General features: G+C 32.8%; 1 protein-coding gene across 1 annotated transcript in view; it reads left to right on the plus strand.

Annotated features, from left to right (window-relative positions):
- The first annotated feature begins 12,793 nt into the window (after window positions 1-12,793).
- The window catches only part of LOC124356868 (methionine--tRNA ligase, cytoplasmic-like), a 50,849-nt gene continuing 35,774 nt past the window's right edge, over window positions 12,794-27,868 (plus strand). Inside the window, 5 exon segments of the mRNA XM_046808143.1 lie at window positions 12,794-13,026; window positions 15,976-16,127; window positions 17,645-17,752; window positions 18,312-18,452; window positions 27,355-27,462. Of these exon segments, the coding sequence (XP_046664099.1) occupies window positions 12,918-13,026; window positions 15,976-16,127; window positions 17,645-17,752; window positions 18,312-18,452; window positions 27,355-27,462 (618 nt within the window). The 5' untranslated portion in view covers window positions 12,794-12,917.

Raw genomic sequence — 27,868 nt, forward strand, 5'->3', positions numbered from 1 at the left:
TTGGTTGCATGAACAAATGTTAACACTTTATCATAAAAAACATTGGTAAGAATGTCAATAAACAATAATTAATAAAAATAGCCTACTGTTAAAACTTGGGGGGCTTCATAGAAGTTTATTTCGTTCTTTTACTAAAATGTATTAAACAAATAGATCAATTCTTGTACTGATTATCTATCAACTGTTAAATAAAGTGTTCAAACTGCAGGAATATATTATTTAAACTAATTTTAATTTATTACTGTATTACTATTGTAATAAATTATAATTATATGTACTTATTAATTGTTAACACAGCTTATTCAATAGTAAAATAACGAATTCCAACCTACTACAACAGTTTTACACTTCCGTTAATGTTGTGTGGGAATAGTGAGCATCGTGTTGCTAGGCGACGAAGACAGCGTGTTTTATTTGTTGATGAATAAGATTATCGATGTGTTAGAAAATTCGATTGATCTAGTTTCGAACATCGATGTTCTGAGACCAATTTATATATTGCTAAATACAACGGGTACATGAAAAGTGTACAATAAAAATTCAAGAATAAAACAAAACAAGGAAACATAATCTACGAGTATGTGTAGAAACACAAATATAACCTCATTTTTGCCTTCAGAACGAACATAATAAGAGACACATCAATGCAAGCATGGATTGTGTCATGGTGTTACCCGTAGTAACGGTAACGAATAACTAGTGATGGTATAATCGAATTGAATTCAACAATCGAGTGATCATTACTGCTCATCTATCTTCCTGAATTCTATACCTTCACGATTTAAATTAGCATATTGTGTTTATACTACAACACACAACGTAAGCAAAACATAATAATTAAATTAAAACATGCAGAATAATCGAATGCCGAAGAACAAAACGGATATAAACAACCGGAACGAAGCGAGGCCGTTGCGTCACATCGTGTCACTTTTGTCACCTCAAACTGAGAATCAGCTGATAAGACAATATTTCAACGCCGCAATTATGAAGGGGTTGTGTGGTGCGGTAACTGCTCATGCGGTCAGGCTTGCATTGATGTGTCTTGTACTAAAACAAACTTAGTAATGATTTAAAAATCATACAAAGACCTATCGACGCATTAGTCCTCTGAAAGATATATTTAATTTCGTTTATTATACAAGGTTATTTGCCAGGAGGTTAATTAAAGAAAAGGGTTTCGAAATGGACGATGTATAGCAAAATATTTTCATCTCACGTGACGCCCCCAAAAAAGTCAATACTTATCTCCAAACCCGAGCTAGAGGAACGTGCTTACAATGGTGAAAAAGACCTGATCATAAAAAGGTGTCGTATCTCATTCATAAAACAAGTAACTGTAATCCACTACTTACCTATTAAATTGTATGCGAAGTAAGCTGCTTGTAATCTGAAAATCCCTCTCTATAATTGATGTATATGCAGTTCTGGTGAAACTAACAACGCGGGCATTCAGGTATGGCTCCATAAAGATGGATTACAAGAGGAATATAAGAAAGTTGAATAGGATCTCAGAAGCAATGGATACCCTCAATTAGTAATAAATAAGTGCAAACGAACCAGAATAATCATTCCTGAGTCAGAAAAAAAGAATTGTGATTGCGTTTATGTCAATCCCTTATATGCCGGGATTGTCGGATAAAATTAGAAGAGTAGGTAGAAAGTACAACATTAGAACCGCGTTTAAAACATACAATATTCTTAGACAAAGTCTCGTAAAAACAAAACCAAAAATGGCACACAGGATTCCAAAAACTGTGTTTACAGTATAAAATGTAGTTGCAATAGGGAATACATGGGCGAGACGAAAATATCACTAAACGTAAGGATAAAAGAGTACAAAGAAAACACAAGAAAGGGTCTCACAGAAAAGTAAAATATTGCACACCATTGTTGGTTAGAAGACCATCATACGAATTGGGATAAAACGCAACATAATTCATCCCGAACCACATTTGTTCAAAAGGAAATTAATTGAGGCAACATACATTAAATTGACAGACCAACTAATCAGTCAACCATCAGTCGAGATTAGGCCGCTTTGGTTGCCAATTCTAAAAAATTAACTAAAAAGAAAACCAAAATCATCAAACGGATCAGGATCAGATATTTGTAATAAACCAATGCGGAGTCACAATATGGTTTTAAGAAGTTCGTCTAGCATGAACCAATAACAACAAAAGGGCCCATTCCTGTCCCCTTTCCTTTTTATTTCCGCCATCTTGTTTTTGTCTGCCGTGACGATTGCCATTTGTTAGTGCCCTCTGGTCAGTCGTAGGTTGTTGGTAGACGAATTCAGACGTATTGTGACCTATATTCTTTAGTTCAGTTTTAATGATTATTGTTGTGTATAGTTTTTTATTAAGTGCACGTTTTTTAGAGTTAGTGAAGTTAACAAACAACATGTTGGTTTGTGGTTCCCAACTTAGGCGTGCCACTACGCTTTGATATGATTTGTTTATTTTAACCTAGTTTGTAAATATGTATTAGGTTAATTATTTGAAGTTAGTTGAAGAAGAGATCACATTGCAGATCTCGAAACGTAGTGTTACTGATTTCTTGTTTCACTGAACGATGGAAAATGTCCGGAAATCCTGTTTCCTTAACATAAATAATTTTAAAACAGCTGGAATAATGATTAAAAAATATTTGTATGAATTGAATTGTCAATTATCATCATAACATCTGAGTGATATCCTTATATTCTCGCCTTTCTCTCCGAAATTTTATCTAAATCAGTTGGGAATTATGACAATTTATAGTTTGATTTAACTTTTTTTTCTTCCAGATGACTAACTATTTTAATTTACTTTAAAAAGAGAGAAAACTAGCTTTTCCAGTCATCTTAACTGGCTTATTAGCTCTTACAAAAGAAACAAAGTAGTTACTGAAATCATTAAAAGTCTGTGCATGATTTATCAAACCACTTGGTGTTGAGTAGCATAGAGACTGAAGACAGTTAAATATAGCTCCAATGTAATATTTGCGAGAATCAAGTGTATTTTTCCGACTATGAGAGTGTGCCTCCTTTGAAGCTACTACTTCAAAATACAAAGCGGGATAATGTATATATCTTCCCCAAGCAATAGATCATGTGTAAGAGCAATTTCAGACGTTTCGGCAGATGTAAAAACCAAATCAAGACAAACTCCTCGGAAAGAGATATAGTATTCCCTTGTTTTGTGTTAAGTTATACGTAGAGAACAATATTCTAAAAGACAGTGAAAATATTTAGAAAGTTAATCTGGGCATGTCCAATTTGTGTCAGGCTAATTAAAGTGACCCGTCAGTATAACTTCCGCAGGTTCTCCCAGGAAACGAGAACTCAGTAATTCAACCACAATATCATAAAAGTCTTAATACAATTTGATGGGTTGATTTGGAGGTGTTTAGGCAGGCCCGTATTAAGGCTAAACTTTTGCTTACAAACAAAGCGGTAACATATTATTTTTCATATTAACAAAGTAGAAGTACACCATACGACATGTCGTGTAACAGGCTTCGTTTTCATATTAACAAGGTAGAAGTACACCATACCACATGTCGTGTAACAGGCTTCGTGTGGTTCCATGGAAATTTCTAATCTATAACTTATTTAATTCTCGAGATATCCTGCTGGCAGATATATAGGCAGCAATCATACAGAACATTATTTTTACGCCCACCCGCAGACAAAAGAGAATTTGCGTCTACGTACTTAGTGATAGTCTTCCATGGCGCTCTGCCGAATTCCATGTACATGGAATGGGCATGTACATTCAATGTAAAAATGCAGATTCATCTAAAATTTAAAGTCTACAGATTAAATCTTTCTCACGATAACTTGCCTCATGAAACATTCACATTGTTATTCATTATGTCAGGTTCTATAGCAGAATTAAAATATAGCAATTCCTGATGTAAGCTAGGAAGTGTACGCAAGAGCGCTGATACCAAATCTTGTCACCGACTCGACATTGACTTTCCACTCTATATTTTTTCGTTTTCCTCTATGAACAAAAATATCACATGTTCAAATTACATATAATTGTATGCAATTTGTTTACAATTTTATTTATTCTGCTATTTTCTCGTTTCAACCATCGTTACTTACAAGACCAATGTAAACATCTCTAGCACTCAGTCAAAATGCCATGGAGTGATAGGCACCATCATCGAACTCAGTGTTGCTCATATAGAAATGAAGCTTCATGCACGATTTCGAGGGTAGATGTTTTCATTTTCGATATATTGTGTGATATCCGTGATAGACATGTAGACATGAAATTCATTCTAGTCTTTCGTGTGATAGGCTTCGCTATAGCTCAGCCGCAGTATAACACACATTCTAAACTTTGATAAAGTTATTGCCGGCTTTGCAAGCTTGAAGAAAACCACTATTTAAACTTGATAAATGCAATTTTTTTATTTAAAGGGGAGCCCTTTAAATCTAACAAGTTTAGAATATTTTATTATAATTTTTGTGTATAATCTAATGGAACTAAATAGGCATGATTTAGAAAAATCGTGATTCTTATTTCCTTGTTTATTTAACAAACTTTAGAACTAACAATGGATTATTGAAGAATTTTTTGAAATAGTTTATAGAAAACTATGAAGTAAAACATATATTAAATGCATGTTAAATAACAGCTAAGTCCCTTATGTGTCAGTCATTATTGAATGTGTTACTCTTCGGGGCTGGCTGGTGGATGATTGGAAGGGGTTGGTTGGGAGACTGATAGCACAGGGGCGCACAATTATTAAAAACGGTCATGTATGTAGATATTTTCAAGAAGTAGTAACCAGTTTATACAAGATAAATAAACATTCAATTACATTGACGCCGGTGGGAATCCTGATATATGAAAATAGTCTCTGATTTCAACCAGTGGAGTGCACGAGGATTTGTACAAAGTGGCTTGTGTAATTGGAGAGTTAAATGTCTGGTAGAGATGTTGATAAATTCGAGAAATAAGTTGGTTTTTTATGTTACATTAAAAATATGACCATTAAAAGAGATCAGGGAAGTATCAACGTCACAGTCTTATAGTCTTATAGCAATTGTCCCTGTTGTAATAAAATTGTTTTAGATAATGAAGTTGCTCTTGAATGTGAAGGTTTTTGTAAGAATTGGTTTTCATGGAATGTGTGTTAACATTAATAGTACAGATTACAAGAAAATTAACGAACCTGAGTGAGAAGGTTAAATGGTACTGTGGGACTTGCAGCCTAAAGATGGATCGTCTGGTAAAGAAAGTGTGCGATTATGATGAGTTCATTGCTATTAATGCGACTGTCAAGAAATTGATTGAAGTTACGAAGGGAGTAGTAAATGATAATTTTTGAACTTAATAAAAAAATAGACAATGTGTCATCTGAAAATTCTAGGTTATTCCGAAGAAGTGGTTATGCTTAAGCAAGTGATTAGTGAAATATTGGTACTGAGCCTAGGCCTACCTCAACGTTGAGTAAGCCTAGTTTCTAACGAAGCAGGTCAGATTGAGAATTATGTACCCAAGGCTGGTCCTAGTGAGAATGTGGAAGACACTATAGAAGATGATGACAGTGTCCAGCAAAATTCTCTAATCGTGTGTTCACTAAATTCTAACCGAGGTTGGAAAACTGCGAGTTATAGAGGTGGAAAAAGTGGAAACAACATGAGAGGAATATGGACAAATCTAAGCCTAATGTGAGACACATTTTTGCTACTGAGCGTAAGACTAAAGAACTGGTTCATAGGCCTAAGTATGATGAAGGTAGGCCTAGTTTTTAGTGATGCAGTGAAGTCAAGTAAGAACAATGTGGTGCATGGTACGAGACAGGTGAGTGAAGATTTTGTTATCAAGCCAGCTAAGAAAATGTTCTGGATGTTCCTCTCAGGGCTCGATCCTTCAGTGAGCTCGGAGGATATAGTTACGTATACGTGCACTCAATATGTAGAAGTCGTTAAAAGAGTCTGAGACATTTGTGTGTGAGAAACTTGAGACAAGATACAATACATATAGCTCTTTTAAAATCGGAGTTTCTTATGCTTTGGGGGAGGAGCTTATGCACCCTAACTTATGGTTCGAGGGATGCATTATTGGCAAGTACCGGGCTCCTAGGAATAGGCCTAAGCCTTTTGTGAAAAGAAATGATTCTTTTTTTGACAGCAACAATCAGTCACTTCGGCCACCTAAGTGAACCTAGTTCTGATCCCTCTGCAACTCAATATGTAGACTTCACAGTGATTCACTGGAATGTTCAGGGGTGTCCTTCATAAGATAGATGAAATTAGTCTTCTCTCTAACAAATTTGGCTGTCATGTGGTCTGCATATGTGAAACATTGGGAGCATCGAGACAATCTTGCAGAATTGGTCATTCCTGGGTTCGTATTGGCAAGTGCGTATCATCGGCCTTCAGCTAAACGAGGCGGCACAGCAGTTTTTCTCAAATCTGATTTGAAGTTTAAAAGAATTGTCTTTTCTTGTAAATCTCTCCGTACCTTCTGTGTGTGAAGTAGCGGCGGTTTATATATTGAGAATTTAAATGTTATTTGTTTAGAAATTTATAGAGTTCCTGTATATGAAAATTTTGATATTTTTATTGAAAACTTGCATAATGTGTTAAATATTTTAATCTGATAAAAATAAAACTGGTGCCTCGATTATTTTATGTAATGATTTTAAAATGTAGATATTTTTAAGTGACAGCTTGCATAATAGGGTTTTAAAACAACTTGTTTTTGAGTTTTAACTTGAGGAATACTGTGTATGATATTACTAGACCTAGCCTATATGGTTATTCTGTTGGTACATGTATTGACAACATAGCTGTATCTGTGCATCCTGATAGAATTTGTTCTGCTTTTGTGCAACCAATGGCAATGTCTGACCACCATAGCGTGGTTTTTTTAAAGGTAAATTGGATCCATGTCAAAATGATGTCTCAATTGGTAACAAAAAATTTTAAAAAGTAGGCCTAATTTTTAAGATATCCAGATCAATTGATAATGTCACTAGTGCATATTTTGGGTTCCTGCTAAGCAGGGTTTAACTGTTGGTATTGTATACGTTAAGCTCAGTTAATGATAAGTTTGAGTTGTTTTTAGCTAAGTTTTTAGAAATTGTTGATATAGCCTGCCCTATTAAATACAGTAGGGTTGTTATAAAAATAAGCCTAAAAAGCCAAACTGGTATAATGAGCAGCTTAGATTAGTGAAAGAGCAATGTTTGTTTATGTATGAATTGTTTAAAAATACTGGTCAGGTTTTGTTTTAAGGATTCATACAGAGTTCTGAATCAAGGTATAAATGCAATGTAAGGCAAGCCAAGCGAGCTCATTATGGTAATAAAGTTAAGAATGCTATAGATAAACCCTAAAGCAATCTGGTCAATTGTAAAAGAAACCTTAGGTGCTAATGGATGTTCCTCTGTTAATAAGGTTGATGTAAATTTAACTAGTAGTGGTTTTAATAATTTTTTCGTAAGTAAAGTTGAGTCTATTGTCCAAGAAGTGCCTCAGCAAATACATGATATGTCATACTATCTGATAAGTTAAGATTAACAAGTGTCATTAAAGGTAATAATGTAAATTCAACTTTTTCATTTGGCTGTGTTAGTGTTGAACAGGTTCATAAAGCTATTTTATCTTTGAGTAATAGTTCATGTTTAGATGTATACAATCTCAACTCTCATGTTTTTAAAAATTGGCATCACCATTTATTGCTGAAATTTTGTCATACTTGTTTAATATCTGTATTGAAGGTTGTATTGTCCCACAATGTCTTAAGTTAGTGAAGGTTGTTCCCTTGCATAAGAAGGGCTCAACGGGTGACTATGTTAATTGTGTAGTAAAAATGGAAAAGGTTGTAGGTGCCAAAAATAAAAAAAAATGACTTTTTCGGTGAAAAGCGAAGTAAAAGCCAAGCGTAATAAGATAGACAAGGTAGTAAGTGCCCAGAAAAATTGCCCCTAGTTTGTAGAGCAGTCGGAAGATGTCAGCACCGTGTAAGAGCCGTGCGGGGTTGAAGTGGAGAACGATGTAAGTCCACCCGTCATGATGTATGTTTCCTTGTCTATTCCGTAGTTATTTGCTGTTGCCGGGCGGGCAGTGACGCTACGCATGCTCCGCCGCTTTTACGTTTTGTGTTGTTTTACGTAGTGATTATTTTATTTAAGTGTGTTGCGTGTAACAGGCGTTGAAGTATTTATTAGTGCAGTGTTCTATCTTACTAAAAATGGAAGCACCTCCTGTTCGTAAGAAAGTTTTCTAGTGAGAGAAGACGAAGGGCTCGGGAAAAAGGAGACAGTTATGTTACTTGTAAAGGAAAGACTATCCCCGCAAAAAATCCCCCACCTCCTGAACGAAGCTGTTCATGTAAGTACCAATGCAAAAACTTGAGTAACGAACAAAAACTGATATTGTTTACGGAATTCTACAAAGTTGACGAAAAAAGCCAGGGAACATATTTACTCAACCACATGCAGATGCTACCTATTGCCCGTAGAAGAACGGGAAACGATGATCCCCAGTGAGAGTAGACGCACCTGCTCGTTTTGCATACAACATTCCTGATGGTTCTGGCAAAAACATACAAATTTTGCAAAAAAAACTTTAAAGAAATTTTTGCTATTTTTGTATTTCTGAGGAAGGATTGGTTTACATTGGTTTTACAAAAAAAAAAAAAACAGGATGCTTTTTTCGAAGACAAAAGAGAAAACCCCTGGATCAAATGAACACAAGGTGAAGTATACAGAAAAAACCGTAATCTGGTTAGGTGTCATATAAATTCTTCCCAAGATACGAAAGCCAATTATTGCCGAAAAGTATCAAGCAATGAGTTTTTGTCCCCCAGACCTGAACAAACACAGAATGTTTATGGCATTTTAAAACCCAATACCCTACAAGTCCCAGTCAACTATAGTTTTTATACAGAAGTATTAAAAAAAAGATTTCCCCCAAAACTCAAGTTCAAGGCTCTTGCAGCTGATACTTGCAAAAAATGTGATCTCTTTTTAAAGTGCAGATTTCATCAACGACCAATGAAGGGCAAAACGGGAAGTTAAAACTAAACAAGAAATTCACCATCGAAAAGCTGAAAAGGCCCATGACTGCATCGAAAAAGGAATTAGGTCCCAACTTCCAACTGAAAGTACCGCTACAACATTATGTATAACTTCAACTGTGCAACAACTGTATGTTCTTGCCCATGCAAACAGTGCCCATGATGTTTTACTTGCAGACAACTTTCTTGCTATAAATCTAGGAATACATGTGGGGGGATAATGACTCAGCGTTTATGTGTATGTGGCATGAGGGCATCGGAGGTCGGGGAGCCAATGAAATAGCTGTGACTGTTTTAAAGTTGCTACTGTTCAAGGCCATTTTTCTCCGAGAAGACTTGTAATATGTGCGACAACTGTGGTGCTCAAATAAAAACAGGAATGCACTTAATGGCAATTATTTACCTAGTTCACAAAGGGTTTTATCGCTCTAATTAACTTGAAGTTATCTTGTAAGTGGGCACAGTTATTGGTTATATAAACTGTTGACAGAGACTTTGGCATTATTAAAAACGCCGCAAAAATGCAAAAGCAATGGTTCCTAAAGACCTGGAAGATGTATTGCAAAGTGCAAAATTTAAATCCCCCTTCACAGTTGTTTCTATGAAGTCAGAAGACTTTATAGATTTTAAAGGTCATTGCAAATCAGTTCATTAACACAAAAGATCTAGCTATTCAGCAAAATTTCCCACTTCCGAGTTTCTCATAAGAATCCAAGCACAGTGAAGGTAGCGTCAGTTTTGGCACTTCAAGATGATGGTATGGTAACATGGAACAAAGTTACGTCTTAAAGAAAAAGGGCCGACCTTGGCAATCTTCCCGACTTAAAGGACTTGCCAAAAATCCAGTTCAAATCATCAAAAATCTCACAAGAAAAAAGAAGAACGATCTGATTGATAGACATAGAAAACTACATAAAAGGCAAGAAGACAAGCAGATTATAGAGATCATTGCAGCAGACACCGTTCCTGATGGTGTCATGGAGGTGGATGCAGACATTGAAGACAAGGACTACTAGTTGTATTAAAAGTAAGGTATTTTAATGTACAAAGTCCTAGAGTTAATAATTATTAAAAATAATATTAATAATATTACGTATATTATATAACTTTTTCAGAAAGTCAAGACTATGACTAAAAGTGTTTTTATCTTTTGTACGTATATATCATGTATCCTGTAACATATTTTGATGTTATGGTGTAAACATTAAACGCTTCTAAACAATACTGGACTTCCTTTTTTTTAAACTAACCCCTTCACTTACATCATTTATTAAATAAAGAAGGCACTTCATACATCCTTTTAAAAAAAAAACCGATTGCTCTTCCATATAAACCTTTGCTCCATATAATTTTTTGGTTTCCATTATTTTTTGGCAGAAATTTATATATTGTATTCCATATTGATTTTTATTGGATATTTATATAAATATAAAAAATATTTTATTAGTAAATATTCCAATGTTTTAGACATATTTTATTTACATGGACATATTTATTGAATACTGAAAATTTTAGTTCTTCTGGCACTTACAACCTTTTCCATTTGTTACTACACAATTATCGTCCCGTGTCAATAGTACCTGTTGGTATCTAAGGTTTTTGAAGTTCTTTTAAATAACCAAGTAATTAAGTATTTTTGAACATAATAATCTTTTTTCCAAGAGTCAAGTATGGCTTTAGACCATGGAGACCAGTGTTAGTCGATTATGTGAAGAGTGGTACAATTTAATGTTAGTAGCAAGAAAATTTGTTGGTTGTACGATATGTCGAAGGCCTTTAAACTATTTGGATCATGTGATACTTTTAAACTAAACTCAAATTTTATGAAAGAAAAGTCTGTTAAACTTGTTTATTCATATTATATCTGATGAAAGGTTTTCAATATTGTTTTATTAATGGTTTGCTTCTCTCAATCAATTACTTGGAATGTAATTTACATGTGTGCCAACAAGGGTCATTATTAGGACCAACTATGTTATTTGTTTATATTAATGACTTGCCCTCTGCCCTTAATAATGTTTGTGTATCATCTTTTATGTATGCAGATGACTTAGCAATACAAATTAGTTGTATATAAATCTAGTAAATCAAATAATGTCTCATTTTAAACAATGTCCCGCTCTGTGAGGATTGGATTGGCCAATGGTTTATAATGTCTAAATAAAGATAAAACTCAATGTATTAAAATAGTTTTGAGTAACTCTATTGATGTCAAAATGTTAAGTTTTTGGGTGTGTTGTTGCAGTCAAATATTAAATGGGAGGCTCATATTGTAAATGTCTGTAATACGATTTCTAAAGGTACCTTTATGATTAGAAGACTGAAACAATTGTAAATCTAGATGTATTATTGTCAGTATATTATGCATAATACAAAGTCATTTATCTTATGGAATCATTGTTATGGGCTGTGATAGTAATATAAAAAAAAACTTTTAATCTTGCAAAAGAGAGTTTTAAGAATTATGTGCAATGCTAGCTGTAGGACTCATTGTAAGCCTTTATTTAAAGATTTTAGGTATTCTGACTGTTACATCATTGTACATACTACAGTTGTATGTTAATGTAGGATTTTAAATTGTTTAACCAAATAGTTCAATTCAAGATCATGATAAAACAAAGAAAACTTGCTTAGAATCAGGCAATGCAATGCTTACCAAGCATTATCAACATATGAATGGGGATTAAAATTTATAATATGTTACCTAGGAAATTAAATGCTTATGAAACAATAAATGAAAATTAAGCTTAATGGAATCATTGTTGATTGACATTAATATCTATAAAATTAAGCTTAAGTCATTTGATTTAATTTAGTATCTATGATGTAAAATGAGTTCATTTTATATTGTACTAATTATTAAATATATTTATTAGTATCACTATTTAAATATTGACGATGTCATACATGTATACAATGTTGTTTATGGCAATAAAGAATTTGACTTGACTTGACTTGACTATAGCCTAAGCAAAACGGTATCATTAATACAGGTATAAAAATTGTGACAGTTCCTTCCACGAGCAATTTGACCGTTTGTTACATATTAAAATATTAAGTCCAATTCTCTTTTTCACGCAGTACTTATCTATGTTATTCAGTAAAGACTTGTTACGCTCATCACGGCAAACGTACGTTTATGTCATAAGCGAACATTGGGAATTTGGGTACCATTACGTAGTTAGTTTTAAGATTAAGAAAATTAAGGAATGGACTATTACAAGGCATAAATTATACCTATGTGCTATGGAATCCTAGATTCATAGAAATTATGGGGAAGGGGGAGGTCGGAGGAGGACTCCATTTATTACAGTTTACAGTAATACCTTGTTGAGCAATTAACTCTTCAACCTGCACTACATGAACTCGGTTATGCTGTGTCGTTGGAGTCTAGCCAATAAAGTAATGTGGTTTATTTCATAAAATAATTTTTAATAATCAAGATACATAATTTCATATGAAGGGTCCATGATACAAGTAAATGACGAATTTTTTGTAACAAATCAATGTAATGCGTTCTCAGTATGCATGTATTACAATAATGTACAAACTTGGTATAGTTTCAACACAGTGCTCCGTGGTTCGAAAATAATTTTTCCAGTAATAAAAAACTGGCAATTATGCATATTTAGTCAATATTGGATTTAAACGGAACGTTTCAAGTGATTTTAATTCATGAACTATATGAATGCTTTTATTTTCTGTTCTTATTATGCTTTGTAACAGTCTGCTAATATTGCGTTAGATTTCCTTCGCTTTGCACCGTGGCGCGATTGATGTTACCTGATTGGGCTGATTGAGTGAAAGAGGTTGTCATTTTAGGGTTAGACTGTGAAGAGTTGAATATCTTTGCTTTGCCTTAAGATAGCAAACTATCCTTGAATTAAAATGAAATTGGTTTCCAATAAAAACAATACTGCAGCACTGAAAATTTCAATAGCTGCTGAATTTGGTCTTAAACAGTTGGATATTGACTTTGTTGAAAAGCCTCTTTCAGGTTAGTAACACATTGTTTCACAAGTAAAGGTTTATCCTGACTAATGATAATTGCTAAACCATTTATCAATTAATCATCATATTGATACTCTATATGCCACGGAAAATTGTCCAATTTAATTTCAATATGATGAGACGTGTTTATCAACACTCTATTAGATTGAGGTTAACAAGGTTATGTTTTACCTTAAGGTTGTGTTATTTTGGAGACGTATTTATTTAGTTTAGAGATACCCAATTTTTGCACTAAAATTTTTAGATATTTTTAATATAATGACTACTAATGTAGAAAGGGAACATTTAGGGTCAAGAAACAAGTAGCCTAAGTTAACGTTGGTTGGCTCCAGTAGACAGGTCGACTCTCGGGTTTGTTGGTAGATCTGACAGTTAGGGAGAGTCATGTTTGATGAGTTATCATCAGTACTTCCAAAAAAAATAGATAAATTATAAATACTACTCTCAGGTAATTAGATTAGTGTTTGTGTCGTGGCTAGGTTCGACAATCAGGTTGTTAGAAGTCTTCATCAGCATATTTTTGGTTCTTTCAGGCCTTTCATTTGGTCACCCTGATGGGGAGACTTTAATAATAGGCCTACACTTGTTTCTCTGTTGTTTTTGTCTAATTGTTCGATATATTATCCAACTTCGATATGAAAAAATCGTAAACAGTAAGAGCTATAACAAATTACTGTAACAAGAAGAATCTCTTGATTTTAAACACATAAATTTAAGACTAACATTACAAAACCAACTAAGGCCTAGACTTACGGATCAAAGAAACCTTATAATTTTTATAATTTGCCCAGCTTGACAGCAATGAGTAACAGCTTTTGTAAAATGGAGGAAAGAATTCTCCCCATGGGTTTACCAGAAGCCAAACGTACATGTTGAAGCCACTTAAACTAATCTCGTCACTTGTGAGAAATATGTCACATATTTTCCTCATATTCATCACCATTTTCAGTCTCAAATATTAGTTATTTCTTGCTGTTTATAGTTTACATTAAAAATAATATAAGTAATAAGGTGAAATCATATGCTAAGTTAAATAAATTGTAGTATTGAATTATGCCTTCGGATAAAAACATCGAACGATTTGTTAAAACAACCGAATACCGAGTGTAGGCTGCTTATTAAAGTCTACTCACCCTGATATCCCTCCTTCTCCTATCTTATTAATCTCCCGCTTTGTATTCAATTCCCTCACGGTGGACAGGGAAACTGTCTATCCAAATATGAAATGACTGACACTTTCAAGGTTTTATTTTGAAATTGGCTAGGTATTAAACACTCACGATTAGATCCACTGGATTTTATTTTAATTCTAAAAGAATTTTAACAAAAATTCAGGGAAGTTTTGAAATTATTCTTATTGCCCTTTGTGCATTTCAAAAAGTCTAATGAGATATGTTTTGCTTAGCTACCTCACAATATGACTCCATTAGATCAATATATTATAGCTTATTAAATCATAATAAACTTTATGCGTTGTTTGAAAAGACTCAATTAAAAAACTTCATATCTTAATAGCATGTAATGTAACTTGATTTTCCAAAAACACTTCTTATCAAGTATTCTAAGAAATTTAGTACAGTTAAATTCTTCAAGAATAACACTGTATATCATTATTATCAGTTTATATATTCCTAAAACACAACATTATTGATGATTAATTTTTCTTTTTATTTTGTTAACAATCTTTCCTAGCGGGTAACGTAGAAAACTGAAATAAATAAGGGGATCAAATTGAAAATAGTAATATTTTAGTTGTATTTATGACAGTTTAAATCCAAAACTAAATATTAACCGTTGTTATTACTAAGTTGCCTAAAAGAGTAGGGTATGATAAGCGAATCCGGTTTTTTATATTGAAATTGGTAAACGATATTACTTAATCATAACCATCAAAATAATCAATCGTTACTGATTAATTATTTAGAACTATTAACTTAAATAATCTATATCAAGAGCTGTAAACACTTTAAAATAATACACTTAGGGTAATATTTCAATTTTACATAGGTAATTTTGATTATTAAAAATGACAGTTAATTTTAGAAAACTACACGACATTGCTTTGAAAGATGATAAGACATGTTTTTCGTGGCTTTAATATTTTGGACTCACACCAAAAAACCCATTATGTTAATTTCGTGGGAAAGAAACAACTGTAACTGTGAGAGGAGCAAATATGGTCTAATTTTGGGTTGTAATAATTTGTTTGATCACTGTAAATATTAAATTCATATTTCAATTTATAACATATGATTGTTATTGAGGACTATAGGTACTTTTATATGGATTGATAGTCTAGGATTTGAGATGCGAATATTAGGTATCAATGACTACATTCTTCGATATAAAAAACCGGGTTCGTTTAACGTACCATACCCGCCTAAAATATGCTTAGACAATCTACCAGATGTTATTTTAACTATTATGTGATAAGATTATAACGATATTTTGCATATTATGACACTCCAGAACTCCTTAAAAGATATAGAACCAGCTAGCCTTTGGTGGGCTCCATTCATTTTTAAAGGTTATATCATATTTAATTAATTATATTATGGTTTTAAATGGTACGAGTTTTATTTTACATAGTGAAATATTGTATCTAGATACTGTTAAGTTGTGATTTCACAATTAGATTCATAAGATTAAGTCTTTCTAGCAATTCTAACTATTTATATGGTATTTTAAATTAACCTTTATGGTATAAACATTGCAATTTTGGGTATATTGGATGGTGGAGAAGGAAAGGATACCAAATTAGGGCAGAAGGGAGTGTTTACTTTGTTACAAATGTCACAAGAGATTGTGAACCCTGGCAAACTGGTCAGATGAATTGGCTAATTATAACTCTAGATATACCAAGTAAGTGCATGATTAAATTTAATCTGTTCTATTTAAAATGGCTATATTGAACAAAGCTTAACTTTTTTTACAGAAGGTTGTATAAAAAGACTACCTTTATTAGAGGTATCACCTGGTGACATATTGTTTTCAACGAATGCTGCTTCTTATTTTCTCTACCCTCCTCCTGAAAGGTTAGAAGTAGCAGTTGACAACTGGCTTGACTGGGAAGCTGTGCACTTACAAGTAAGTTGAATGTTATCGCAATATTTTAGAAAATTGGGAATAAGCTTGACTTTTTAGTTTATTCTACATCTGAAAAAACAAAATTCAGAGAAATAACAATATCAAAGCAATACAAATGTAGCATATACAATATTTGTAAAAATTGAACGTACACAATATTTTTTTGTCTATCTTATCATACTATCTATCTAATTGTAGTTTCCATTTTATGTTTTCCGTTTGCTTGATCGCTTTGGCTTCACTGATACATTACAAAAAAATATTATTCTTTCTATAAATAGTTAGATATAAATTATTAAAAGTAAAATTAGTATCACAAATAGAAAGGAAAAAGGGATTGGGATGTGAAGGCAAAGAAGAGATCTGGGTTTTTATGCTAATTTTGTATGCTCGGGATCCTACCAATGGATCAGGTGGATGAATTACAGGGATGCTACAGGTCAGGGAAATCAGGGAAGTCAGGGAAAAGTCAGGGAAAAAAAAACAGGACTGGAAATCAGGGAAAAGTCAGGGAATCCGGTCTCAAGTCAGGGAAAAAAGTCAGGGAATTTCGACGTTGGTCAGGGAAAAATATAAAATCCCTTTACACAAATAAACTTACTGCCACCGTGCCGAGTCCAAGCCTGCAGACGACGCGGCGCATATTTTACTTCTGTGTTGTAAAAGATCATTTAAGTCAATCTTTTTGTACGTATTAAACTGTGTTCACTTTATTTGTTGCTTTTTTATATTTGCCACCCTGTTAGCCTCAACACCGCTTTTTTCCACCCGTTAATTGCCAAAAACCCTGGGGATTGCGTCGAAAAAAGTCAGGGAAAAATGAAAAATTTGATCTGGAAATCAGGGAAAAGTCAGGGAATTTCATTATTGGACTCCTGTAGCAACCCTGAATTATCTTACCACTTATATGTGTTAAGAGATAATTAAAAATCACTTAATTAGTTTTTGTTTGTAATTGTTATTACACATTTTTTCTTGTTTCAGATCCTTTATATTGTGTGTAAGTCTATTTAAATAGTGTTTTGTACAATATGTATTTTCAGCTTAAAAATATGAATGAAGATAGGAACTCAAAACAAAAAGAGACCGGAGAAAGGATGAGAAAAGGAAATGAAGGACAGGAAAGGTTTATCACGTGCACATTTAATTTTGAAAAGAAAAGCACAAGAACAAAAAAATGTATTGTTTTTCCCACTGGAAAGCCATACAAATCTGGCAAATTTAAACAATTACTTCAACAGATGAGTTTTAAGACGTAAAAGATGAAGATGGCATTTGGATAAATGAATAATGTTATATTTAGAAATATTATCAATTATATATGTTATGTTTGTGTAAACGTCAACCTTTCCTTGTGTAGTATGATGTTAGCACTCTCGGGCGGCTCACTGACATCGCGTTTCGAGATGTCAGCACTTTAGGATTAATAATAGATTAAGCAAAATAGGATTAGAGAAACTCTTCCTTTGAATATTACTCACTATACTTATTAATTAATACTTGGCATATATTTTCAGCCTTCTATACTTCGTTGTATTGACTCCAAAGGACTATTTACTGAACCTCTTCAATCCCATCTAACTCTGCTTGACAATGCTCTTAAAAAGTCCAAGTGTTTAGTCAAGGTAAGAATCAATACATCTTTACTGTCTTTCAAATTACATTGTAATATTTTTGTGGGCAAAACCTCTAGAATTAAAATGAACGTGTGATAAATTTCATATAGCCTGAATTAAAATATAACATAGACACAGTGAATCCTCAGTCTCAGACGATTTATTTTGACAGGATAACTTAATTATTGTACTGTAGAAAAATGTCACCTGGGATTCATAAAGTTATACTACATATATATGAATAGCAAAAACACAGATTATTATTAAGGAGATAAATGTATTGTAGGCTGTTTGGAGCATTTTAGTCCAGTGTTATTGTATTAATTACTGATTTTATTACTTATGTTATTCCATCCTTTATTAGAATACTTTGTTCATATTGTGGTTTTTGGATGAGTTAATAATATTCTTATTAACAGGGGGTTTAAAAATTAAAGTATTTTTAGTTATATCATCACTCTTTGTGTCATGAAAATTGTAAATGTTTATATCCTTTCTATTCATTTTATACCTATTGATAATTATTTTGTAATTTAGGCTTTAAATGAATACAGTGTGTTTGTCGCAGGATGAAGTATCTGTGGCCGATATTGTTATCTGGAGCACTACATTCCCTTTGTTCACTGAAGAGAAGTTTAAACCTCAACTCATTGACTTAAAGGCACTTGGGGAGTGGTTTTCCACAATCCAAAAACTTGCACAGGTTCAGGTTAGTTTATTTTCTTACAACCATCGAATATGAGTCTTTATAACCTCCTACAGAATTTAATTTATGTAAATCAGTGAAATCTTAGTTGTGAAATCATAATCTTTTTCATTTGCTGTTCATCATATACATACCAGCGAGTCATCTGTACGTCCGATGTGATTACTTATAATAGGAAGGTCCTAGAGACTTGAAACTAGGTATATAGGTTCTTTTTAATCTGTTTTGTACCATTGATGTTTACAGTAAAAAGATCAAAATTATATGATTTTTACCATAAACAGACTGTGCACAATCATGTAACATTTTATTATGTGACATAGTAATACATGCGATGAAGTTACTATTTTTGGATTAGTTGGTACGTCTTTTGTTATGTTCTGTTGGGTCCTTTGATACTCAGTTGTATTGATTTATTTATATATTTAAAAAGTATATTTTAAACTCACATTAACCCATTGGCTTATACATATTTTTACTATCAGCTCAACTGGAGTTATCCTATTAAAAATGCTAAAAACGTAAGAGTTTTGTTATATGTTTATAAATAATTTATTTTTCACGTTATTTGGTTATATTTTATATCTTTTTGGATTAACATGAAATGGGCTTTAATAATAAATAGATAGTGATATATTTGGTCATAATTTAAAAATAATAATGCTGTACAAACTAAAAAGTTTTGGAATTAAAAAAAATTTTTTTATTCAAATAATATAAAATAAAATACCCCATTGTTGCTTTTATTTTATTTGAAATGTATTTCTCTACCTAGAAATACTAGAATATGTGTGTATATATATATATATATATATATATATATATATATATATATTATATATATATATATATATACATAGTTTTGTCAGAATAAATGTTTTTTCTAAATACTGAAAATTCCAAGAATATTGACTTTTTTCTCTTGTAGTACACTAATATTTTTATAGTAAGTTATTATTCATTTAAATTTCAATTAACTGTATTATTGCAGTTTTTCTTATGTGTTACAACAATATTAGTCTAATTTATACTAACATTTGGTTGAAAAAGGAGTTTTAAAAAATTATTTAGATGGCGCTGTACTTGTCACGGAACGGTTCCGTGATATAAATTTTGAGCCCAGACTAGCTGTCACGGAACCGTTCCGTGATACAAGGCCAATGGGTTAATACAACCACCAGTACACTATAAATATAGTTGAGAAAAGTGATGATTTCATTTTTTGTTGACTGTTTCATCTCCAGCAATTTATAGTACTGTACCTTACCAATAGCTAATTTAGTTCTTGCTTTGTTAAACTACCCTTCTCTTACCATTATTCTGTTAATGCATCAAGGCTCTTGAAGTTACAGAAAGATAAGTCTCATACATATATTACGAGGGTCTTCCAGAAAGTAAAGAACGTTTTGTTATAAGTCAATAAAAACAAAAGATAAGAGCATGAAAATTTATTTATAAATACTTATAAACTTACTCTATTTTTCTACAAAATCGCCGGAACTGTCAAGGCACTTGTTGTAGCGTGGCACCAGTTTTTTCTATACCGACGTTATACTGTTCTGCCGCCAAGGAATGAAGCCACGTTTTAACTCCTTCTTTGAGGTCTTCGTCACCCAAAAAGTTTTTTCCGCCTAAAAACACTTTCAACTTTGGAAACAAGTGATAGTCACTCGGAGCCAGATCTGGACTATACGGAGGGTGTCCGAAGATTTGCCATTTGAAAGAATTGAGTTCTGCTTTAGTTCGTGCACTGCAATGAGGCCGAGCATTGTCGTGGATCAGCACCACTTTCGACGACAGCATTCCGCGTCGTTTGTTCTGAATAGCGCGGCGAAGCCGATGCAAGGTCTCGATGTAGGCCTCTGAGTTGATTGTTTCGCCTCTCGGCATGAACTCCACATGGATTAGGCCTTTCTGGTCCCAAAAAACTGTTGCCATCAATTTCCTGGTGTTCAAATTTGGTTTTTCTTTCCTGTTTTTTGTTGGTGAATTCGAGTGATGCCATTCCATTGACTGGAGCTTTGTTTCCGGGGTTCGATAGGAAACCCAAGTTTCGTCACCCGTTTACGATGCGGTCAAGAAACGCATCACCTTCTTCGTCATACTGAGTCAAAAACTCAAGAGCTGCTCCCATCTGTTTAGTCTTGTGGACATCAGTAAGAATCTTAGGCACCCAACGAGCACACATTTTCTGATAACCAAGACGTTCAGTCACTATTTCGTGCAAAAAGCGACCTTGAAATTTGTGGAAAAAATTCCACTAGACCACTCAAAGTGAAACGACGGTTTTGTTGAATTTTTCCATCAACTTTCGCTGCCAACTCGTCAGTAACGAGTGACGGCCTTCCACTTCGTTCCTCGTCGTGCACATTAGTTCGACCTTCCTTAAATTGAATGCACCATTTTCTCACTGATGACTCGTTCATCGCATTGTCACCGTAAACTGCCTTAATTTGCCTATAAATTTCAATAGGTTGAACATTCTGTGCATTCAGAAACCGTATCACACTACGCAGTTCACACTTGGCGGGATTTTCAATTAACGCCGACATTTTAAACTTTCACAGGAGAAGCAAACGTGACCTCACGGTACCGCTACTCAGCTCACACTGAGGCAGAAGGTGTGGCTAACGAACAAGCTATCTACCGCGGTGGTGGGGGAACTGCGCCGCCCGTGATGTGCAATCGTTCTTTACTTTCTGGAAGACCCTCGTATTTATAATGGTTAAAGGATATAAATGGTTAGGTTTGTGTCTTAATCAGGTATGCTAATTAAATTTTGTTATTTTAAATTTTAATAATTCTAAGCAATTATTAAATTGTATTTAGAAGTACTTAAATTCTATTGCCTATTATCAAATTATGAAATAGTATGTCTATTTGGTAATAAAGCCGACTGCTAAAATGTAATAACCATATTGTATATTGACCATATTTATTTGACTACAAATCCCTTACTTCTAAGAATGAATAACCATCAGTCTTCATCCAATCAGCAAGGTGATAGATTAGTTTCTAAAAATGTAATGGCCCATAACAATGATTTTAATAAATCTTATTCCTTAAAAGTGATTTGTACAGTATCAACAAGTTCCTCCAAAGCTTGTATTGACCACTTGGAACAAGTATACCAGTTGTTAAAATCAAAATTACCATTTGGAATGCATAACAATAGTTTTAAATAGAAATTAACCGTAATGTTGCAGACAATATATAAGATTTATATACATTAAAAATTTACTTATCTGCTTTTATATTTGTTCGATATGCATTTCACTAAATTTTTTTGTATTTAGCCATAACTTTTGAAAAAAGATCTTTCATAAACGTACCGTAATTTCATGTAGCATTTTTACAATTTGAATTTGTAATTTTTTCCACATAATAAGAATTTGCAAAATTGTTCTAGTGTTCAGCTGATGTTAAAAATTTACTGTATTTACATTTTGTTTATTTCTAACACTTTATACAATGTTCATATCAGTTTGAAAATGGAATATTTGAAATATTACTGAATATTTTAAAAACTTTTTGACTTTTTATTCTTTGATTTCTAGATTAAGAGGTGGCTGAAATGTATTCTCTAGGATCTGGGATTATTGAGTACCTCTTGAAAGAAAGGAAGATATGCGGGTTTTCTTTAAAGAATTTAGAAAATATGGGATCTTAAAATGTGTTTTTATACATTTATGAGATGCAGAAGAAAATAACTGTATAAACAAAATTTTTCAGAGAGAGATACCAGAACAGTGTTCTGATGTATTCTGTCTGAAATCAAACATTTTGAGTATAGATATTGTGATTATATGAATACATTGTCTCAACACAACATCGACGCAACTGTTGGGGAATTAATATTCACCTCGAGACTCTTGTGACTATAAATAGCTTCCTGTTATTTCTAACACATGTTCAAAGGGGACCTATAAATAGTCACATCTTTGAAGTTTTAAATTGCATATAAATAAAAGGCTATAACCAGAGAGTTTTTAGCTTTAAAATTTAATTAAAAAATATTCCATATTTACGTCCCTTGACAGTATCAAATAAAAGAATTGAAATGATAGTGTCAAACATACATAGGGTCAAAAAGACCATTGTATGGCAGTTGTGATATTTCTTGATTGCTGATGTATTGGAGTAATGTTTTATGTAATCAACTTGCTGAGTACTGTAGTTCACTATCTGTGGAATTCATATCAAGTTGTTATCATTTACGACTCCTAGAAACATGAATGAGATCATTGTCCATAGAACACCATCACTGTTTATTTATTTATTTACGGTAACACCATTAGTACATGGAAAAAACAATAAGATATTCTTATATCCAACAATAAGCTAATGAAAATGATCCACATTATAAATTATTAACAATGCCAAAATAAATTGCTACAACATAACAATAACATATAAAATAGACTATATAGAAAATAACAATAATAGCATAGCAACAATAATAAATAGTAACAGTAATTATACAATCAATTATACATCCATCTGCACTTACACATATACTACATAGGAATAATTTATTACAATAAAAGGGGAAAAAAAGAATCAAATGTATGCATGTAGAAAAGAGTAGAGGAAAAAATAGAAAGAAATAAATATATACACATATTACTATGAGCCAGGTGTCAATGTCTACAACAAAAGAAAATGTTTTTTCAGGTGCATAACACTATCACTGAAAAAGTCATGCTGGGAGGAGACGAGGTTTCCAAGTCTGTGAAGTCTCGGGATAGTGCTGTGATGTACATAATTGGTTGAGTAGACACGACGGCAGAAAGTGTGAAGGGACCTGGTCTGATGAGGCACACGGAAGTCGATCCGCCTGAGCAGTTCTGGACAATTCACGTCTCCGTTAATCAGTTTATGGAGAAAAACCACATCTAAAAGTTGTCTACGCTTCACAAGCGAGTTCAAACCCAAGGAAATCCCCAAATCCTCCAATGGCACAGTTCTGCATTCAAATTCACATTTGACTCCAACCACCCGCAAGAAGCGATCCTGGACACTTTGGAGCTGCTGGATATGACCAACCTGATAGGGCGACCAGACAACGCTGCCATATTCAAGCACTGACCTCACCAGAGCAGTAAAGATAAACTTCATAGCTGCAACACTCAGTCCGCTTCTTGAAGTTCTGATCAGAAATCCCAGATTACGAGAGGCTTTAGTGGTGATGGCATCAATGTGGGATTCAGGGCCAAGACTGTGGGAGATTACGATTCCAAGATCTCTAATAGAAGTTTTACGAATGAGAGCAGAGTTATTGAGTATGTAATCAAACAGTATAGGAGCGGAGGAACGGTGAAAGGTGATGACTGCGCATTTAGCAATGTTCAACTTAAGATTGTTCTGCACACACCAATCATCCAATCCAAGAAGGCAACGTTGAAGTTTTAAGCAATCCTGCAGGGTTGAAACGGATGTGAATATTTTTATGTCATCAGCAAACAATAAACATTCAACATCGATACGGTCAATGATGTCATTGATAAATAAAGTGAATAAAAAGGGACCCAAGTGGGAACCCTGTGGTACGCCAGAGGTAGCAAGAAAAGGTCGGGAGGTGGCACCAGAAAATTTTACAGTCATGGACCGATTTGAAAGATATGAACGGAACCACTGAAGAAGGCTGCCCAAAACACCATAAGCCTCCATCTTAGCCAAGAGATGTGCATGACTGACCGTGTCAAAAGCCTTCGAGAAGTCGATATAAACACTGTCGACTTGACTGTGGTTTTGAAAAGAAGATAAAATGTAGTCTTGATACAGAACGAGATTGGTGACTGTAGACCTACCAGGTGTGAAGCCGTGCTGCTCATGAATAAGAGTACTCCTGAAGGCAAAACTAATGCGATCAAGTACGAGAGACTCAAAAATCTTGCCCAGGGCAGGCTGAATAACAATGGGCCGATAGTTACGAACATTAGTCAGCGTAGATGATTTGTGGATAGGAACCACGTAACTGGACTTCAGGCTATCAGGAAAGATTCCCTGCTCCAGAAGTTTATTGAAAAGCACAGTAAGTTGAGGTGCAAGTAGGGCACTACAATGCTTCAAAACCATCGGAGGTATCTCATCAGGACCGGTTCCCTTGAAAGGGTCAAGAGAAGCAAGTTTACGCTCTACGTCACCCTCAGTGAGAACACAAGAAGAAATATTAATCTCCGAAAGATAATGGTATTGAGGAATGGGACCTGGAGACGAGTTATAAACGGAAGAAAAATGCTCGGCGAAAAGGTTACAGATGCCTTCTAGCGACGACGCCGAGCTGTTATCCAGGTAGTAGGTGTCCGCAGATTCCGTTGAACCCCTGACACTGTCAACGAAACTCCAAAAAGCTCTGATGTTAAGAGGGATCATACCATTAACATAATCGATATAGTTACTGAAACACTGAGAGCTTAACTCTTTGCAAAGATCTCTAAGACGACTAAATTCGATGTAGTCATTAGGGCTGGAAGTAGATTTGAACCTTTTGTGACAAATTTTCTTTCCAATTACTAAGTTACTGTTAAAGAATTCCTAAGATGGTGTTCCTAGGAAGTAGCAATGTTATTGAAGCAATTTTTATAAATTTTTGTAATAAAACATTGAGTTTACCCAATAGGTTTTAGAGAATGTGATATTTAAAAATATAATACTCAATAATAATGAAAAAACAAAAATGGTAAAACAAATACTCATAATAATGAACCCTGATATGGATATAGTTTATATTCTAGTAATAGATAATAATAGTAAAATGGTAGTCTTTTCAACTTAGACTGCTAATTGGATTAATTATTTTCCATTTAAGATTAGATAGTGGCATTGTGATATGAAATATAATTGTACACTGACTTGTCCACTGTAATGTCAACCATTTACTTTTTAACAAAATTGTTCTCCTCCTAGAGTAAGTACCACATATAGAACTAGTTATGCTGTATAAAATTAGCAAATCTCTTTTGAAATTTGAATTAATTTATATAACCAGTTTAAAGTACGTTTGAAACATGTAAACTCAAGTTCATATTAATTTTTAACTTTCTTACTGTAATGGACAATGTACAACTTTATAAGTACCAATTAATAGTGTCAATAAATTAATTTGTTTATTTTGTACTACTTCATTAGTCAACAATTTCACCTCATTTGGTGTATTCTTGAAAATAATGGCATGTTCTTAAGATACAGTGTTTCTCTAGTTAAAATATTGCTTATTATTTTTCATAAAAATAAATTTAATATATTCAGATATAAAAGCATTTGAATAGCAGTAGATATTAAGTAGCATAGTTTAAATTTAATCTGACCTAATATCATAGTATAATAAAATATGTTGTCAACCACTGTCTATCAAGGGCAATAATTAAGAGGATAATATCATTGATAAATAAACCTGCAGTTGAACCTAGGTCAATTGAAAATGGATACAAATATAACACAAACCACTGCTATTAAACCAATTCACTTAGACTCAATGAAATGTTGCTGATTTGTTTTAAAATCTGTATTTTTTATTTTTATTTTCAAATAGAAATACAAGTAAACATATAAATTGAATTATTACAAAACAGGGGTTTTAACACTTAAAACCCTTTAAGAGCTAATGTCTGATTAATTGAACCTCGGTTTTACTGCCAAAAACCTTCTTTTTTTAACAGTTCTTAATTAGACTAAACATTTTACAAAGTGTGAACTTTATACCTTTATTCAGTTTAAAGATATAATTTTTTTCCCAAAAACACAAACAGACAGACAGCTGGTAAACTAAAAAAAAGGACTATACTTTATATACAATGTCTCACTTGTTTTGAACTGACAGATCAAATGGTGAAATTTGATGGAGTAATTTGTGGATACTATGTATATGTATATGTTCTTATAAATTATATATATTCCTGGTGCCTGTAATTGTGATAAATGAATATTATTGCATATTACAATTTCATTTAGATTTTTTTATTAATGATGTAATGTAATTTGCTTCATTGTAAAATAACGTAAATAAATTCATTTTGCATTTATTTTTTCCCAACAACAAATATTAATCGAGTTAAAATCCAATAACATTCTTCTCATAATATTTGTTTTCATTAATAATTACATAGCTTTTGCTAAAAATGTTTTCCTCTTTGTTATTTCCAAAGATAAGAACAGCATAAGCCTGTATTTTTATACATAATAAAGTGTTTTACTATAATGTTTTTTAATTTAAAACTGTATAAAATTTATCTAGTTTACTAAACATTATGTGTATTAAAAATTGTTCCAATTTTACAATTTTATTTATTCTTTTTTGAGTTTAGAGTAAAATTTTTTTAAAACTGTATACAATTTTCGTAAAATTAAAAATAAGAGGCTGTGTTTTATTTTTTCCGTAAGTATAGTTAGTAAAAAATCAATACGAAAATTAAATTATTGTAAAATATAGAAAGATACAGACATTTTAATACAACATTCCATAAAAATTAGGGCAGTATTATTTTACTTTATAACAAAACTTAGATTAAATAATCATTTTATCATATTTTTATTGTAGTAAGTAAATCTAACACTTAATATGGTTGATCCATGACAAAATAATGAAGAATTAACTGTCTGCACAAAGACAAAGCAGTTTAAAATATTGTGCACAATTACAACTCATTAACCAAACAGAATGTAATTTAGTCCTTAGGTATTAGAACCTACCTTTCTTGTAGGGTGGGAGATTGAAAATAAATTTGTAAAGTTCTTTGATCCCCAAATGTTGCTATATGTCACATTAATAGAGTCATTGATAGCATTATTACCTAGATTATACATTTTAAGTGTAAAAAAAACAAGAAGAGTTGTGTTTGAAATAAGTGTGGAAGATGTATTTTGTTTTTATTTTAATTTCAGAATACTCATATATTTGTTTCAGGCAAGTTTGGACAAATTGAAGCCTGAGGGAGGAATGGTTTCACTCCAAAGTATTTCTTGTACCACTTGGTATCCATCAAGTCAGCCTATCTTTTCATCTGTCTCTGAGGTAGAGGACTTTAAAATTGTAATATTATGTGCTACAATTTATTAAATTTTTATTACACTGTATTATTATCTTGTGCGTAGCTTATTGCATACATACTAACTAGGGATGCAATTATCTAAAGTTTTAATTTTATCAGACCATGCCTTTTTGGATAATACAAGTTTTGGATAAGGCGAAAAATTCAAAACTTGCTTCTGGTTGATATATATATATATATATATATAGACAATAGGCAAAAGACAATAGACAATATACTTTATTCATAATCATTGACATTACAATGGTGTCATTACAATCAAAATGTAGTTAAAGAAGTTGAGATGAATCACAGTGGTCAAAGAGATGTGGTCAAGTCATTATTCCTCCAATTGAAAAAATTCACTATGGTGTAGAAATGGCAGTCTAG

This window comes from Homalodisca vitripennis, chromosome 3 (genome assembly GCF_021130785.1).
Source record: "Homalodisca vitripennis isolate AUS2020 chromosome 3, UT_GWSS_2.1, whole genome shotgun sequence".
NCBI classification, from domain to species: domain Eukaryota; kingdom Metazoa; phylum Arthropoda; class Insecta; order Hemiptera; family Cicadellidae; genus Homalodisca; species Homalodisca vitripennis.